This window comes from Aulostomus chinensis, chromosome 19 (genome assembly GCF_037954235.1).
Source record: "Aulostomus chinensis isolate RoL2024-O1b breed Wild chromosome 19, RoL_Achi_v1.0, whole genome shotgun sequence".
NCBI lineage: Eukaryota > Metazoa > Chordata > Actinopteri > Syngnathiformes > Aulostomidae > Aulostomus > Aulostomus chinensis.
This window is the reverse complement of record NC_141338.1, coordinates 17,656,626-17,671,421: the sequence shown is the minus strand read 5'-3', so window position 1 is coordinate 17,671,421 and position 14,796 is coordinate 17,656,626. Positions and strand designations below refer to the sequence as shown.

The 14,796-nt window shown below is 42.9% G+C and overlaps 1 protein-coding gene across 3 annotated transcripts in view; it reads left to right on the top strand.

Moving 5' to 3' along the window:
* lrrtm4l1 (leucine rich repeat transmembrane neuronal 4 like 1) overlaps nucleotides 1-13,632 on the top strand; it is a 72,244-nt gene extending 58,612 nt beyond the window's left edge. For all 3 annotated transcript variants that reach the window (XR_015110412.1, XM_086187547.1, XM_086187545.1), the window contains one exon: nucleotides 11,660-13,632. Coding sequence is in view for 2 of the 3 variants with exons in the window: in XM_086187547.1 (XP_086043673.1) it covers nucleotides 11,660-11,725 (66 nt within the window). In the remaining variant the exon portion in view is untranslated. The remainder of the gene's footprint in view (nucleotides 1-11,659) is intronic.
* Nucleotides 13,633-14,796: the final 1,164 nt, after the last annotated feature.

Sequence of the window (14,796 nt, the reverse complement as noted above, 5' to 3'; positions counted from 1 at the left end):
TGTTTACACTGTTCAGGGCAGATGGCAGGCAGCGTGTGTGGCGTCGTGTGGGTGAGCGATTTTCTGATGTCAATGTTGTGCATCGAGTGGCCCGTGGTGGCGGTGGGGTTATGGTATGGGCAGGCGTATGTTATGGACGAAGAACACAGGTGCATTTTATTGATGGCATTTTGAATGCACCGAGCTACCGTGACAAGATCCTGAGGCCCATTGTTGTGCCATACATCCAAGAACATCACCTCACATTGCAGCATGATACCGCACGGCCCCACGCTGCAAGGATCTGTACACAATTCTTGAAAGCTGAAAACATCCCAGTTCTTGCATGGCCAGCATACTCACCGGACACGTCACCCATTGAGCATGGTTGGGATGCTCTGGATTGGCCTATACGACAGCGTGTTCCAGTTCCTGCCAATATCCAGCAACTTTGCACAGCCATTGAAGAGGAGTGGACCCACATTCCACAGGCCGCAACCAATAACCTGGTCTACTCTATGCGAAGGAGATGTGTTGCAGTGCATGAGGCAAATGGTGATCACACCAGATACTGACTGGTTTTCTGAGTCCACAGACACACCCCCCCCCCCCCCCATAAATAAAAAGTGCACTTTTCAGAGTGGCCTTTAATTGTGGCCAGTCTAAGGCACAGCTGTGCAATAATCGTGCTGTCTCATCAGCATCTTGATATGCCACACCTGTGAGGTGGGAGGGATTCGCTCGGCAAAGGAGAAGTGCTCACTATCACAGATTTGTGAACAATATTTGAGAGGAATGGTTATTTTGTGTATGTAGAAAATGTTTTAGATCTTTGAGTTCATCTCACAATGGGAGCAAAAACAAAAGTGTTGCGTTTCTGTTTTTGTTCAGTGTGTGTGTGTGTGTGTGTGTAGTTCTTGACATGAGAAATAGATCTGTGTTTTGTCAGCTACCACATGATGTACACAGAGAGAGACGTGTGGGGAGGGGGGGCAGCTGCTGCTTCTATGATGTGGTCATCCATCACCTGCATAAATCACAAGCATCATAAATCATAACGCTCAAGCACGGATAAAACATGCATGTATGTAGAAGCGCACACTGAGAAATATCACCAGGAGCGTGCATGGGTTTGCTCCCTGCAGCGCCAAACCACCGGATCTGATCTCCGTGGAGAGATCTTTGAGCTCCATACCTTTAGACTGCAGTTTGCATCTTTTTCTGCCCAAAGCACGCACGCACACACACACACACACACACGATCAGTGGATGCTTAACTTCAAATAATGTTCTCTCAGAATATAAATATGTAAAATCTTTGTTATTGATGTATAATTTATGTCAGGCTATATATTGTGTTGGACTTGGTAGTAAGACATTGATACGGATTGATGAGAAGCAGCGATATTAGGTATTTATTTTAAAAATCTTTTTAAAAAGCCTCAGTTTAAGATGTAGATGTTTTGGGTCAGAGAACTAAATGAACTATTTCTAGAACAGTCTGAGATTGAGCTTCTAGAAACACTGACCTGATTCTTACTAGCTTGTAATGTAGAGCAGCCGACTGCTGGACAAATTACACCGTATATTACTCAATGTCCTGAGTATATAAGTGTTTCAAGTAACATAAAAATGAAATAAAATGAGAGGGAATGAGACTTTGTGAGTACACAGCGGGCTTCATTCAGCCATGTCTAAGCTCCAGGTCCATTGAGCTGCAGCTCTCTGCTCATTTGTTACCTTGCTAGCGGAAGCAGGTTGATGGAGGAATAAATTCTGAACAGTGAACAAACAGCAATGAGAGAAGGGAATCCTGTACACAGAGAAGTTGTGTCTGCACTCAACAATGAGGAAACCTGCCTTCTGTATGACTGAAGCAGCCGCAGCTAGCTGCACCTCTCAGCTCTGTGTGTGTGTGTGTGTGTGTGGGGGGTGGGGGTGGGGGGGGGGGGCTTGTCACGCCTGCAGGATGTGTACTCCCTTCTTCCAAGTATCAGGTTCACCCGTAGAGATCCAGTGCTATAAAGTATATCTTGTCTCATGATAGAGTGATATGTGTCACATACCTTGATGTAGTGAATGTTATGCTATACATTGGGATGTTGAGATATGTATCATGACATATCAGTATCATGTATCATGATACATCTCTAAATGTGGCGACACATATAGTGTTTGGAGAAATCTGGCAATATATCGTGATAAAGCAAGATTTCTCATGTCTCGTGTTCATTTTTCGGCCCTGTCGCCCAGCCTACGTTTTTGGATGGTTGTGTTGATGTCGTTGCTTCCAAGCGGCCCACATGCACAGCCAACAAGATACAAGATCCTATTTTTAGCGTCTGCTGTTAAACATCTGTTCCTTGTGCATCCCGTCAGGATATGAAGTGCTTACATCATTGTAATTGTGTATTTGTTGTATTTTACAGGTGTCTCACCATCTGTTTTCCTTTATTAGCATCGTGCATTGCAATATTTTCACTCTAAGCCAGCAAGTATGACTGCAGGCAAAATACTGTGCTCGCTGTCAAGATTATTCATGGCCGCAGCACTCGTTTTAAAATTGGTACATGTAATTCATCTCTTTAAAATGGGACGGAAATGCATTTCAAAGCGAGTAAACAGATTTTATGCCTTATTCTGTACATTATTCTTACTTGCGCATGACTTCTTCTTGGACATAAGTGACAGTCGCAAGTGAAATGAAGTTCCTTTTTAAATCTTTATGTCGAGCCGTTATGATATATTTTATTCATGCTCATTCATGGTGTTTGAAGAGTTATGCAGAAACAGTCACAAATAGAATTTAAATAAAGGAATCCATTAAAAAAAAAAAAGTGTGAGTTGTTGATGGAGGTCCCAAAGTCTGTGACATAAAGGAGAAGCTGAATTAAAACTGAATTAATTGAATTTTCCCAAAGTCAGTCTTAGCTGCACTTAATCAGAATCTTTCTGTCAGCCCCTTGTAATGCAGGCCATTATTTTACCTTCTCATTTTCACTAAAAGGATCTCTAAACAACTTCCACATGTGGTTCCTTTTTACCAGCAATCAAATGAAATGAATCAAATAGTGCAATGCATGCAACTAATTAATTAGAGATACCACTTTATTAATTGGGGGATTTAGTAAATGTTTGTGTGTCTGAGAGCTGTGAGAGCTTAAGAGAAAGTGTAAGTTTCTATATATGGGAGATCAAGAGCTTAAAGAGGCTGCAGCTTCCCAGGAAGATTTCCCTTGTATAATTGTTGTTTCTCCTCCAGCAGAAATCGGCTTGGTTTTAGAGCTTAAATCGCTTGTCCTTTGTCAGTCTCGTAAGTGGAGATTAGAACAGTTCCATCAGTGGGTGAATTAAACATGCAAATGCACAGTTGCCATATGCACATACATGATCACAAAAGAGCGCGTTCATATTTAGCAGGGACCCGGTTAATGATTTCAGGGCCCAAGTTGGAATGCAGGTTTTGTTTCAAGTACCTCCGTTTTCATTCAGCATCGACGCATTACGATATCGCCTACCTCTTTTTTCGTGGCCTTCGGGGAAAGAAGGGAACATGCAACTTCACACAAAAGTACAGGCAGCGGAGAAGGTGCAGAACACGCGGTAATTGGAGCTTTTTAGTGGTATAAAAGGATGGATCCCTTTGAGAACGGCTGGCATGTGTGTGTTGCTGCCATCTGGCCTGACTGAGAAGAAAGCAATTACATCCTGTTTGTACCCAGCTAATCAGTAGCTAAATTGAAAAGTCATAAAAGGTGCTAGAGGGACTGTATGAAAGCGGGGACCCGTCTGGACGTGGGACCTGAGCTTCACGAAAAGACCGCAGTATAGTCCTGGGTCAGTCTTCGCAGGGGGCGACCTGAGGAGATGAGCAGCATTCATGTAGTTGCAGCTCCGCCGGGTCACTTGCTTGGAGTACTGGTGTTCAACCAGGATAGAAAACCCAGGGAAGAATGACTCTTTTATCAACTTCAAGACAAATAACTGGAAGTTTGATGGTCTTGAAGGGCATTGTTGTCACGGTAGTTTCAGCTGCCTTGGTGATACCTCCCTTTAATGAGCACTGTCTGACTTCAGGACTGATACTGCACTGGAACATAGCGGAACAGTTTCAGAACAGCTAAGTCAGCGCGGTGCTGACTGAAGTCTATACGTGCCTGAGTTGACCCCCAACCGTGCTCTCTAGGTATGTCAGGTTCATTTTGAAGAGTCCAAATTCCGTCTGACAAACACCTGAAAGACGGTGCAGTGTATGTGTGATGTGTTACATCAGCAGCCCAGCGTGGCGCGCGGGGTTTAGAAGAAGCCACGCTGGTTCTGTTTGTTCTGGCCACCACAAACACATCAGGTTCTGTGGAGTTTCAGTCATTTTAGATACACGGACGACCTCCGTGTCATGTTGTGATGAGGGAAGAAAAATAAAGCTGAGAGTTGTGTGGTCAGCTGCTTCTTTTGTGCGACTAAGGTGGTCAGTGATTGACTGCAGAGAGCATCTCTACGCTCATGAGAGTGGGTTATGCATCATGGACGGACCCGCTGGGTCAAGGCTCTTTCGCTTGCAATGCAGTGAAGTCATCCACAATGCATCACGGCAGTGGCGTGGAGCAGGATTTAAACTGCTACACAAAGAGAGATGTTTCTGTAGAGCGTCCGGGATATTTTTTTCTCTTTAAAAGCTTGGAAGACTGCATTGTCCTCAGGATCAGTAAAGAAAATAGACCTTCTTTGAAAAGATTGACATCTCCGGTGAGTGTCGCTTGATGACCTGAATACTGACCGCAACAACCGCGGCTACGCAACTGGTACACTTCACGGATAAACCAGGTGCATTTCAACTCGGCGCCCTGAGTTTTTCAGTCTTAAATCTTTCACAAATATTGATATTATCAATAATTACAATAATTTGTAGAAAAGACCGAAGTGAGTGCTGCAGTAGGTTAGAAAGGATTTTGTTTATTTGTGTTTTTGAAAAATTACACATAAAAAAAAACCAATTTTGCGAGGAGCGTAAGAGAAACGACCGTTCAGATTATCTCCAGATTATCAGCGCGCAAAATCCACTCTCATAAAAGTTCATAATCCTGTAATAAAACTCATTTCTCTTCTGTTCATTGCATTGATAAAGAAATTATTGGACCGGTCAGTAAACTCATGTTTTGAAAAAAAAAAAAAAAAAAAACATGGTCAATTGCGGATGGAGCACCTGTCAAATCTGACAGCAGATTTGAGAGATTACGGGTTCCTCCTGGTGGGTTCTGTGCTGCTGGGGTCGCACGGCTGATATCTCGTATCATCAGATTTGGTTTTACAATAGAAACCAGCGCTGTGAGCAGGAGCAGGACTCTGTTTGGATTTATCAAACTGAAGGCTCAGAGGTGAGTGCAGGGGCCCTGACAGGAGAAATACACTCGATAAAAATATAAAAACAACCTTTTTTTTTTCTTCTTAGTTCGGAGTAGACCCGTCCAACACACACCTTTGCAGTGTTGATTAATTAATTAATCAGCATGCTGGTACGCCACACAGATGATCTGCTCGGTGCTTTGATGCCAGGCAGCCAGTCTATTGGCGCTGCTCCACGTCTCCACGTAGACTTTTAAATTGGTGTTGGATACAGGCGAATACTTTGGTCTCTAAAGATCGGTGAGGGAAAATCAAACACCCCCACCCCCACCCCACCCATGGAAGTCGATGAAGTTAGAGGTAATGTCAGATTGATTTTGGAAATAGCTTGTAACGAGTTGATGATGCTGTCTGATGCCAGGCTTTTTTTCCATTTGCATTTTCAAGTACGTTTTCATCACATGATGGCATTTCAGTTAGTTAGGAAAGGTTTGATTGACAGCTCTATAATAAGTCCTCCATTCGTGACGATAAAGTTCACTTTTCGTTGAATCTGTTGAGAGAGATTTCATTTATTTTGACTCTGTATCCTTGCTGTTTGTCAAAATCTGCACTTCTAGCAGATTGAAGACTAGTTTTTCTTCACTTTTGAGCTGATAAATGTGCTTTTGAGGGAAAATTCTTGAAAGCAGAACAGTTCCAAGGTTAGGTGCTCACTTTGGAGAGCTTACTTAAACTCCATTATCATCAAATGTAGATTTTCAGAGGGTCTTAAATGTAATTGTAACCATTGCAGCCACAATCAAGCAATCAGGCACTTCCATGTATTACGTGGCAGTGAAAACCACCAGGGGGGAAAGTTCTAGACTCACAAGCTAGATCCTCTCAGGAGGCCATGCACACACACACACCCCAAGGTGAACACAGTGTATGTAATGTCTCTCCCTTGCAGCGATGTGTGAGGGAGCTGATTGTGTGTGTGTGTGTGGGGGGGGGGGGGGGGGGGTGTCTACATCAGCCAAGTCATCTCTGAGTTTCAAGGGAAGTCGTCTAATCTGAAACCACCAGGATCACTGCCAGCCTCTAGTGTCTCTTCCAACTACTAGAAGCTGAAGCTGAGGGGTGATGGGGGGCAGATTAGTGCACACACACGCTCGCACACACAAATATCACTCCCAGGGGTAGACTGTTGCAGGGGATGCAAAAGCACAAACGACAGTTGGGCATTTGTCCTTGAGGTAAACAAATCCTCTTTCTCTCTAAAATTCATCAGACCCAATTATCTTGTCAGCTACTGGCTTGCCTGTGAACACAGCACATTAGCTCTGAGTGGCTGGAATATGCTGCGCTCTGGGGGAGAATATTCCTTGTAGCCCAACAACAGGCTCCGTGTGATCATCAGCAGTATTTATTGCCAACAAATGTACTACAAACTGTCATCCTGAATTGCCATGAAGGAAGGATCCTTGACGAAAATATTTGCTAAATTATTCCCCCCAAAAAGTAAAAATCCCCTCGCCGCCTTCCACCAAGGTCAAACTACTTGTGTGCTGTTTTGCCAGAGTTTCTGCCGCAGAGAACTTTTCTACCCCGTCTGTCACAGGAAATGTAAACTTCTAAGACTCCAGAAGTGAAGCCCGTCTCCCCGCTGACTGATGAGAACGTCTCTTACGCAGCGTTCCTTGATGTTGTCATCAAGCACTCACTCTTGAATAGTGGCAGCAAATGATGAGATTAGGTGAAGCCTGGGGACAAAAAAAAAAAAAACCCAAAATAACCATCTTTAATCATTCAGTCCTTACATGCAGAGTGAAAAATATCTGTGTCTCCAGCTTCTCACTGAGAGCCATAAAACTAATTGCTCTTTACAATTACAATACTCTCCATTTAACCAAGTGCTTGAGGAAATCCTGTTAAGGGCGAATTTTTCCAAATAACAGCTCAGTTAGCTGTGCGTTCAAGCTGTGTTGGAATAAAGACATACACCATTATAAAGGTATGTGAATAATATCTCTCAGCAGCGATCACGTTCAAATTTCTTCCATATTCCAGCAACAAATAGTCCCTTTCCGCAGAAGCACTGGGAAACAAATTTAAAGTTTTCCTGTCTTCTACATGAAGTTTATGTCGGGTGTATAGGTGTTGGATAATACAAATGAAGACCTCTCAAGAGAATTGGATACTGAAAGCAACGAGGCTGACAGGGAACCAAACTAACAACAGATGTAGTCATTATGCTGCTTTACAAAACGTGATGACCAAGAACGTGATTGTGCCTCAGCAAAAGAATACTTTCATAATCTGAAACCTGGGCTGCAGGAAAAAAAAACTGCAATGCACCTAAAATACAGAAGAAGTGAACGCGTAGCCCGTTGCTTATTATCCATAAGCCTTGTTCACACATGTTGCAGAGCACATTTTTCCTCTTCAGTTGTGTTTATTCGCCCCTGGAGAGTGAGAATCTGTGAGCACTGGAATGAGATGAGGGTGTTTAGACCTTCAATCTGTGGTGCTTTTATCTTGATTGTGTCGACAATTTGTCAATCAGAGCTGCTGGAGCAGAGCCGAGGTACGCAGAGGTAACTGTCCCGGCATCTCAAGGAAATTCTGTTACTGTTGTTTTAGTCTTTTACATTGTTATCACCGATGAAAGCAATACAGCGATGCAAATTTTGCAAATGCAAAATACAAACCCCCCCCCCCCCAAAAAATGTATTTTTGCATAAAAAAAAATTGTATCTTTGATGCAGAGAGCAATGAATCACAGACAGAGACTGCGGCCGTAAACAGTTTATAATACGGTCCACTCATATTTGAAGTAGTTATTTCTGTATTGTGTCAAAGTTGTACTACCAAGGCCTGTACTACCAAGTACTGCGAAGCAAGCTCAGCACGTCTAGTGTATTTTCAAGTTGCGTATAAGTGGATTAGTGGTACGGTGGCATTGGTTATCAGCTTGCCTGTTTGTGTGCTCGTTCATGAGAAAGGGGCGGAGCTCGCAATGGATGACCTGCTGGGCGTCACGGAGAGGTTTGGAGCTTTGTGCGTTAATCAAGAGGGAAAAAGAAAACATAATCTTTTAGAAATATGAAAGCTATAAATCCATAAAACACAGTTGGTGCTGCCAAATCAGGAAGGAGAGGTGGCAAAAAAAAGAAGTCAGTATACTCTGTATCATGAAGGTACAAGAAGATCCCACGATTGTCACCTGTGATGGAAAAGTAATGAACGGCTGGTGTGGATTAGGGTGCAGCGATGTAGATCCGTATTAGCATCGTTAGCTCAGCTGCAGCTAGGTCTCAATACATGAACTGACAGTTGTAGAACCACACAGTCAGAGGGACCACATGCTTCCACTAACAAGCAGCTGTCAATCACTCCCTCCGCCGAAAAATCGATGCGGCTCATTGAAGTGCACGTCAGGAAAAACAGAGGGGGTTTGTCTGTCAGACCACTGAGAATCCCTGATCCACACGCATGCCAAATTATCAATGGATGAAAGCTGACAACATTGTCCATGAGTCGTGATTGGTCAGTCGCTGATGTTATGACCTTGTTTCTGTCTTCTTCGGGAGCAGGTTGAGTCGGGAGCCTGGAGCGTGTGTGATAAATTGAAAAGTCAACCACCATTGAAGAATAGAAAATCCTGGGTTGACTTGCAGTGGTACAGGCCCCTGGTTAGGATTAAGCACAAACAACAAACATTAAATGTCAGGGAAAGATCACGGTTCGGGTTAAAACACACAACTTTGCAGAGGTTGTCACACAGCAGCAGTTGCTTTAAGTCTCATAGTGATGTGAAAGGAGTTGATTGGGAGCCTGCTGCACCTCACACACACACACACACACACACACACACACACACACTCACACACACACACAGTGTGTGTTGCATGACAGCATCCCTATTTGATGACCTGGTGTAAGACCTACTTTCTATGTTTACAGAAAATCAAAAGCTTCTTCAACGTGCCTGCTTCATTACCAGTTGCCGGGGAGCAAAACATCTATAATATTGGTGAAACTCTGATTACAGAAGTGAAGCGGTAGATGATCTAATGCCTGAATTGTTTTCCGAGCTTTTCTCTACTGTTTTGGTGTGTGTGTGTGTGTCTGCGAGGGGTTTGTGTGCCACAGCTTTTGTGTCTAACGTGTGTGTCTTGCACATTGACGTCCGTGTGTTCCCGGCGGAGATTTGTTTCTGTTTTTTGCGCTCTGATGAAATTGTCGTCAGTGTGACAGTTCTTGCTGCTGTTTTCATTTCACTCATATCCACCTGAGAGGCTGATAAAGTGTTGAGTGAAGGCTTGTCAACCTGTTTGATAACGTTTAAATCAAAGTTCTGCTCAGGGCATACTAGTCTGAGCCCTACTGAGATCTGCTACACACTGACAACAATCTCAGCTTATTGAGCACCCCCCACCCCCAAAATAAATGGAGCCTGAATCATTTTAGGCAGAATCTGAACGCTAAAGAAAAAGGCTTTGTGAGACAGAAAAAAACCCAGCATTTGTGTTATTAGGGAAATGTGGTAGTCAAGTCCTAAATAGGCTCTCTGCAAAGGTTAATGCTGCGGGTCGTGTAGCTGAAGCGCTCAGAGGCTGAGCTGAGTCCGCCGCCTCTCTCAGTGTCGGTGTCTAAACTTCAGGCTCTCAAATCAGAGTAAAATGTCAAAATCTCTTAATTTGCAGCAACATGAAGCTTTTGTTAACCTGTGAGACAGCGGACACATTTAAAGGTTCTGAAATTACTTATTTAGTCTTTCTAGGGATATAAATAGCTGGTGACACACACACACACACACACACACACACACACACACACACACACACACACACACAGAAAAGCACCTTCCTCGTGTATTACAACCTCCAGACAAGGATGCTGGTCTCCATCAGAACTCGAGGAGTCACCTTAGTTTTACTGCCCCCAGTTACTTCAGTTACTTACCTGAATATGCACATATTTTTCACATCATACGTTTAACTGCTCCCAATTTTAACCCTACAAAGTCCGTTTTCACCATTCGAGGATCATAAAATTCCAAATTTGGTTTGTATTTTTTTGAATTTTGGACCAGGATAAGCTTGTGATGTCACAAATCAATGAGAAAATGTACACGACAGAGAGGGAAGAAGGAGATTTTATTTTATTTTTTTTTGTTTTGCTGAACGAGAACTTTAAATTACTAGAACGTTTCCAGTAAATATGCTGCAGCACTAGACTGCAGTAGCAGCATAAAAATGAGCCTGCTGTTGTGACGCTGCGCTTGTTCACACTGTAGCAAACAAAGCCGTGTGTTTAGCTAAGCATGCACTGAGAGACTTTTTTGGATTATTATTGTTAATCTCTCCATCTCTCCTCATGCTGTCCTTGTTTTACTGTGTTGAGCCCTTGAATACTCAAAACATATTTCAACACAAAAGCCGTTTATCTTTGCTTCTTCACGCCTCGGAACTTCACTTCATAACACGAGCAAGAAAATTGTTGTCGTAGGTGTTATGAAATAAAGAGCCGTCACTTGTTCGGAGGTGTGAAGAAGCAAAGACAGTAGCACCTTCCACTCTCGGCCTCCGTGTGTCTCTGAAAAGCTCATCCTTCCTTCCTTATCGACATATTATCAGCGATTATCACATATCATGCATCACATGGAGAAAATAGTCATACGAGCAAATACATGCATGCAAGCCTATCAGACATTGCAATGTGGGTGTTCATTTTTCAAGATAAACTAAATCACTTTGGCTGTGCCATCTCACTCGTTCACGATTGTCATGTGTCATTTTTTTATTTAAAAATTTGTCCTCCTGGCATCGTTGCAATCAAATCAATTAAAGGCTTGTGGGCTAAATGAGATATAATTAGTCGCAAACAACACACTGACATCATGTGACAAATTGCTGAGTTCAATTGTTGCTTTTGTTTTAATTGAATCATTTCAGCCTGAATGAACTCTTGCGAGAGAGTTGTGTGTGTTTGATTTCTTCTGCTATCGTGAGAGTAGGGCTGTGTGTGTGTGTGTGTGTGTGTGTGTGTGTGTGTGTGTGTGTGTGTCTGTGTGTCTGTGTGTCTGTGTGTCTGTGTGTACCTCAGCTCTCTACGCTATCAAAACATATGGGATTTCATCATCTGCTTAATTGCTGGCCCTAATTTGCTTTACTGGCACTGGCACAGCCCTATTGTACTGTTATCAAATCACCGGGCACTGTAATTAACTTTACATTGTAACACCACCTTTGAAAGTGGCACACACCAGCTGTTGGAAGATTTAACTCTTCTTCTTCTTCTTCTTCTTCTTCTTCTTCTTCTTCTTCTTTTACTATCATTTTCTCTGCAGAATGAGTACACCTGTCCACGCCCCCTACCTGGAGCCTGGATGGGAGATCTGCCCACCATCCATTAACGTGGAACTGCTTTGGATGCAGGAGAGAGACAGAGAACCCATCATACTTCACATTTGAGGATACTTTTAAAATCCATGCTAACAAGAGTTACCACAGGCCAAGATCAAGAGGAGATAAACACTACTGTCTTTTCTTTTACTTTGAGATTTTATCATGTCTTTTTTTGTTGTTGTTGATGTTGTTGTTTTGTTTTTTTTGGCCTGTGGACTTTTGCTGCTTCATCACTTCATGAATACTGCAGAAATGCAGTTCTATAACATTGGAGGAAGACTCACGAGAAGACTCACAAGCATTAATGGATAGTTCGGACCGACATGGAAGCTTACTGTATAGACCATAACAGCTTATTGTCTCCATGACGACGAGGTGGCATTGTCTTCATCACAGACCAAACTCTGTATAAATTCAAGAGGCTTTAAAAGGCGTGAAGCTGAGCAATGAATCGCTAATGAAAATGCCCTAAACACGGAGCTCTCTGACTGCTGTGCTAACAAAACTGTGTATAATTTAAAGTGGATTTGCATATTTTGATTCCATATGGAGCATCTTGTTATCATCATTCGTGATTTTTTTTTTTTTTTAAAGGAAAGACTAATCAAAAGGATTTGGAATGGTGTAAATGTGCCTCAATGGAGCAGAAGAAAAGAAGATGAGTGGCTTCGCACCTGTTCCTTAAAAAAAAAAAAAGATGAATCTGCTCCCCCAGGTGGAAAAGTCGACAGAAGTTTTCAAGCTTGTAACCAGAAGAAGAGGAAAAACAACTACTATCCCCCTTGGCCAATGAAGTTTGGTTAATTCTTGCTTCTTTTGTAAAATCTTTTTTTTTTTTTTTTTTCTAATTTGTTTCTTATTGCAATCAAACCTCGGGCATCTAAGGTTGATTCTGAAGGACAGACGGAGCAGTCAGAAACCGTCAAGGGTTGGATGGAGGGGCGGCGGGTGGGGGGGTGGTTCCATTCAAGGGAAAAATGTAATTTTCTGGAATTATAATGTCAGTGTTGTACTTTATGAGTATGTGTTCTCTGCCATTTTCAACACCAAATACCAAAGAGTCAAATGCATAGCTTTTTGCCTTTGGCTCTCCCAACCACGGGTGGATGCAGGATTTGTTTATACGGATCTAAATATCTGCAGCAGCCTGGTATCACGATGGGGCGTATGAATACCACACACAACTCACGGGTCGTGTCACATGTTATGATAACGCATTTTTAGCTATGAATGCAAAAACAAAACAAAAACAAAGAAATGTGATTCCTGCTAATCATCTCAGGTTTCCAAGGATAGCGCCACCTCTTCATTCCCAGTTTTACCCCCGAGACTCAGGAGGCAGTTATGGATTAAAAGATTTATTCATGATGGATGTTACGAGGATGATAAAGATAGAAGCATAGCAGACTCCTATCCAGGATCCGGCAACCAGCAGGATGACAGGGACCACCTGGTGGTGGTGATGGAGCGGAGGAAGGGGTGTCAGAGTCATCCTAGTGAAACCAGCAGAGAGGTGGGTGAGGCGACCACTCCCCATTGAAGGGTTCCTAACCCAAAATAAAGGTGCCAAAGGCTTCAAAACGTTCAGGTAGGACTTTTCATCTCGTCATGACTTCACACCAGCCGTCTCCGGAGGCTGTATGACACGCTGAAAACTTAAAAAAGCATATATGACATGCACAAAGTACCTAAGAGCAGCGTGCTATTCACACGCCGTCCGGTGATATCACGCTGATGGTCACCTCAAGTTCCTCTTATGTCCAGAAGTGCTCTGTTGCCGTACCTGCTTCTTTCATGTGTTTGTAATGTGTGTGTCTTTGTGAACAAATGATCGTGCAATGACAGTCTTCATCAGGGGGACGTTTTCTGACAGATGTGGAACCCTGGGGTTGCTATGGAGGGAGAAATAAATACATAAACGGGGGGGGGGGGGAGGAGGTTATGTTGTGGCCACGAGATATAAGTCGTTCCTTCAATTCAGTTATTTTTATATTTTTATTTTTAAAAAGTTATACCTTGTGGCCACGAATTGAATTGTGGAAAGAAGTTATATCTTGTCACCTCAAAATAACAAGATCGACGGAAAATAACCAGCAAGTTGTTATTTATTCCCCCATCTCCATGGCAACGGCAGGGCTTCCTGGAAAGAACACTGTTTATGACTTAGGTTAGGCTTCACTTTCCTTGAGATAATCAGCTCATTCCTCCCCCTCGGAGACTGAAAATGTTGCTGGGTACTTGTGTTTCATCTGTTATATTTGAGGCACATTGAGTTGTAAAATATTTCTTCCACCCTTTTAAACAACATGACCCTTTCTACACTGGAAAAATGGCTGTTTTTTCTTTTTGTAAATTCCTGCCCCCCCCCCCCCCCCCATTGACTTTGTTGATATTTAGTAAGCAGCTGTATTCTTTCTTCACTTTCAACTGTGTTTTATAATGAAAATAATGACTATTGGCGAGCAATATGACTTGGTCAAATTAAAATATACATTAATCATATGTTTTTTTGTGTTTGTGAGTGTATGAAACATTTGGGGGTTTTTTTTGTTGTTGTTGTTGTTTTTTTTTAAATGCGTGTTTATAATTTGATGAGGTGATCCATGTTCACACCCCTGTAAACGTGGCCTATTCCCCACAGATCAGCGGCCACGAGGCTGTCACATCAACATTAGCCTCATTAATTTAGAGAGCGCACGATTGATCTCTGTTCGACCGTTCTGCCGCACCAACCCTCTAATTATGCTTCCTGTGTAATGTGTTGTATGTCTCAAGAGGGAGCCCCATTTAGTGATTTTTTTTTCACATTCGCCGCACTTGCAGCATGTCAAGCTGTCAGCTCAGAGGTCCAGATGGCCTTCCAATCTTCCCAGCACTTCCTGTGGTATTCTCACATTCTCCTCTCTACCTATTCTCCCTTCCTATCCCACTCCATCCACACACGCGTGCGCGCGCGCACACACACACACACACACACACACACACACATTTCTCCCTCGCTCATCCTCCTCTCTGTTAGATGTCTACATCTCATTCACTGTCAGCTTCCAGTCATTAATCATTACATTGGCGCCCGGCT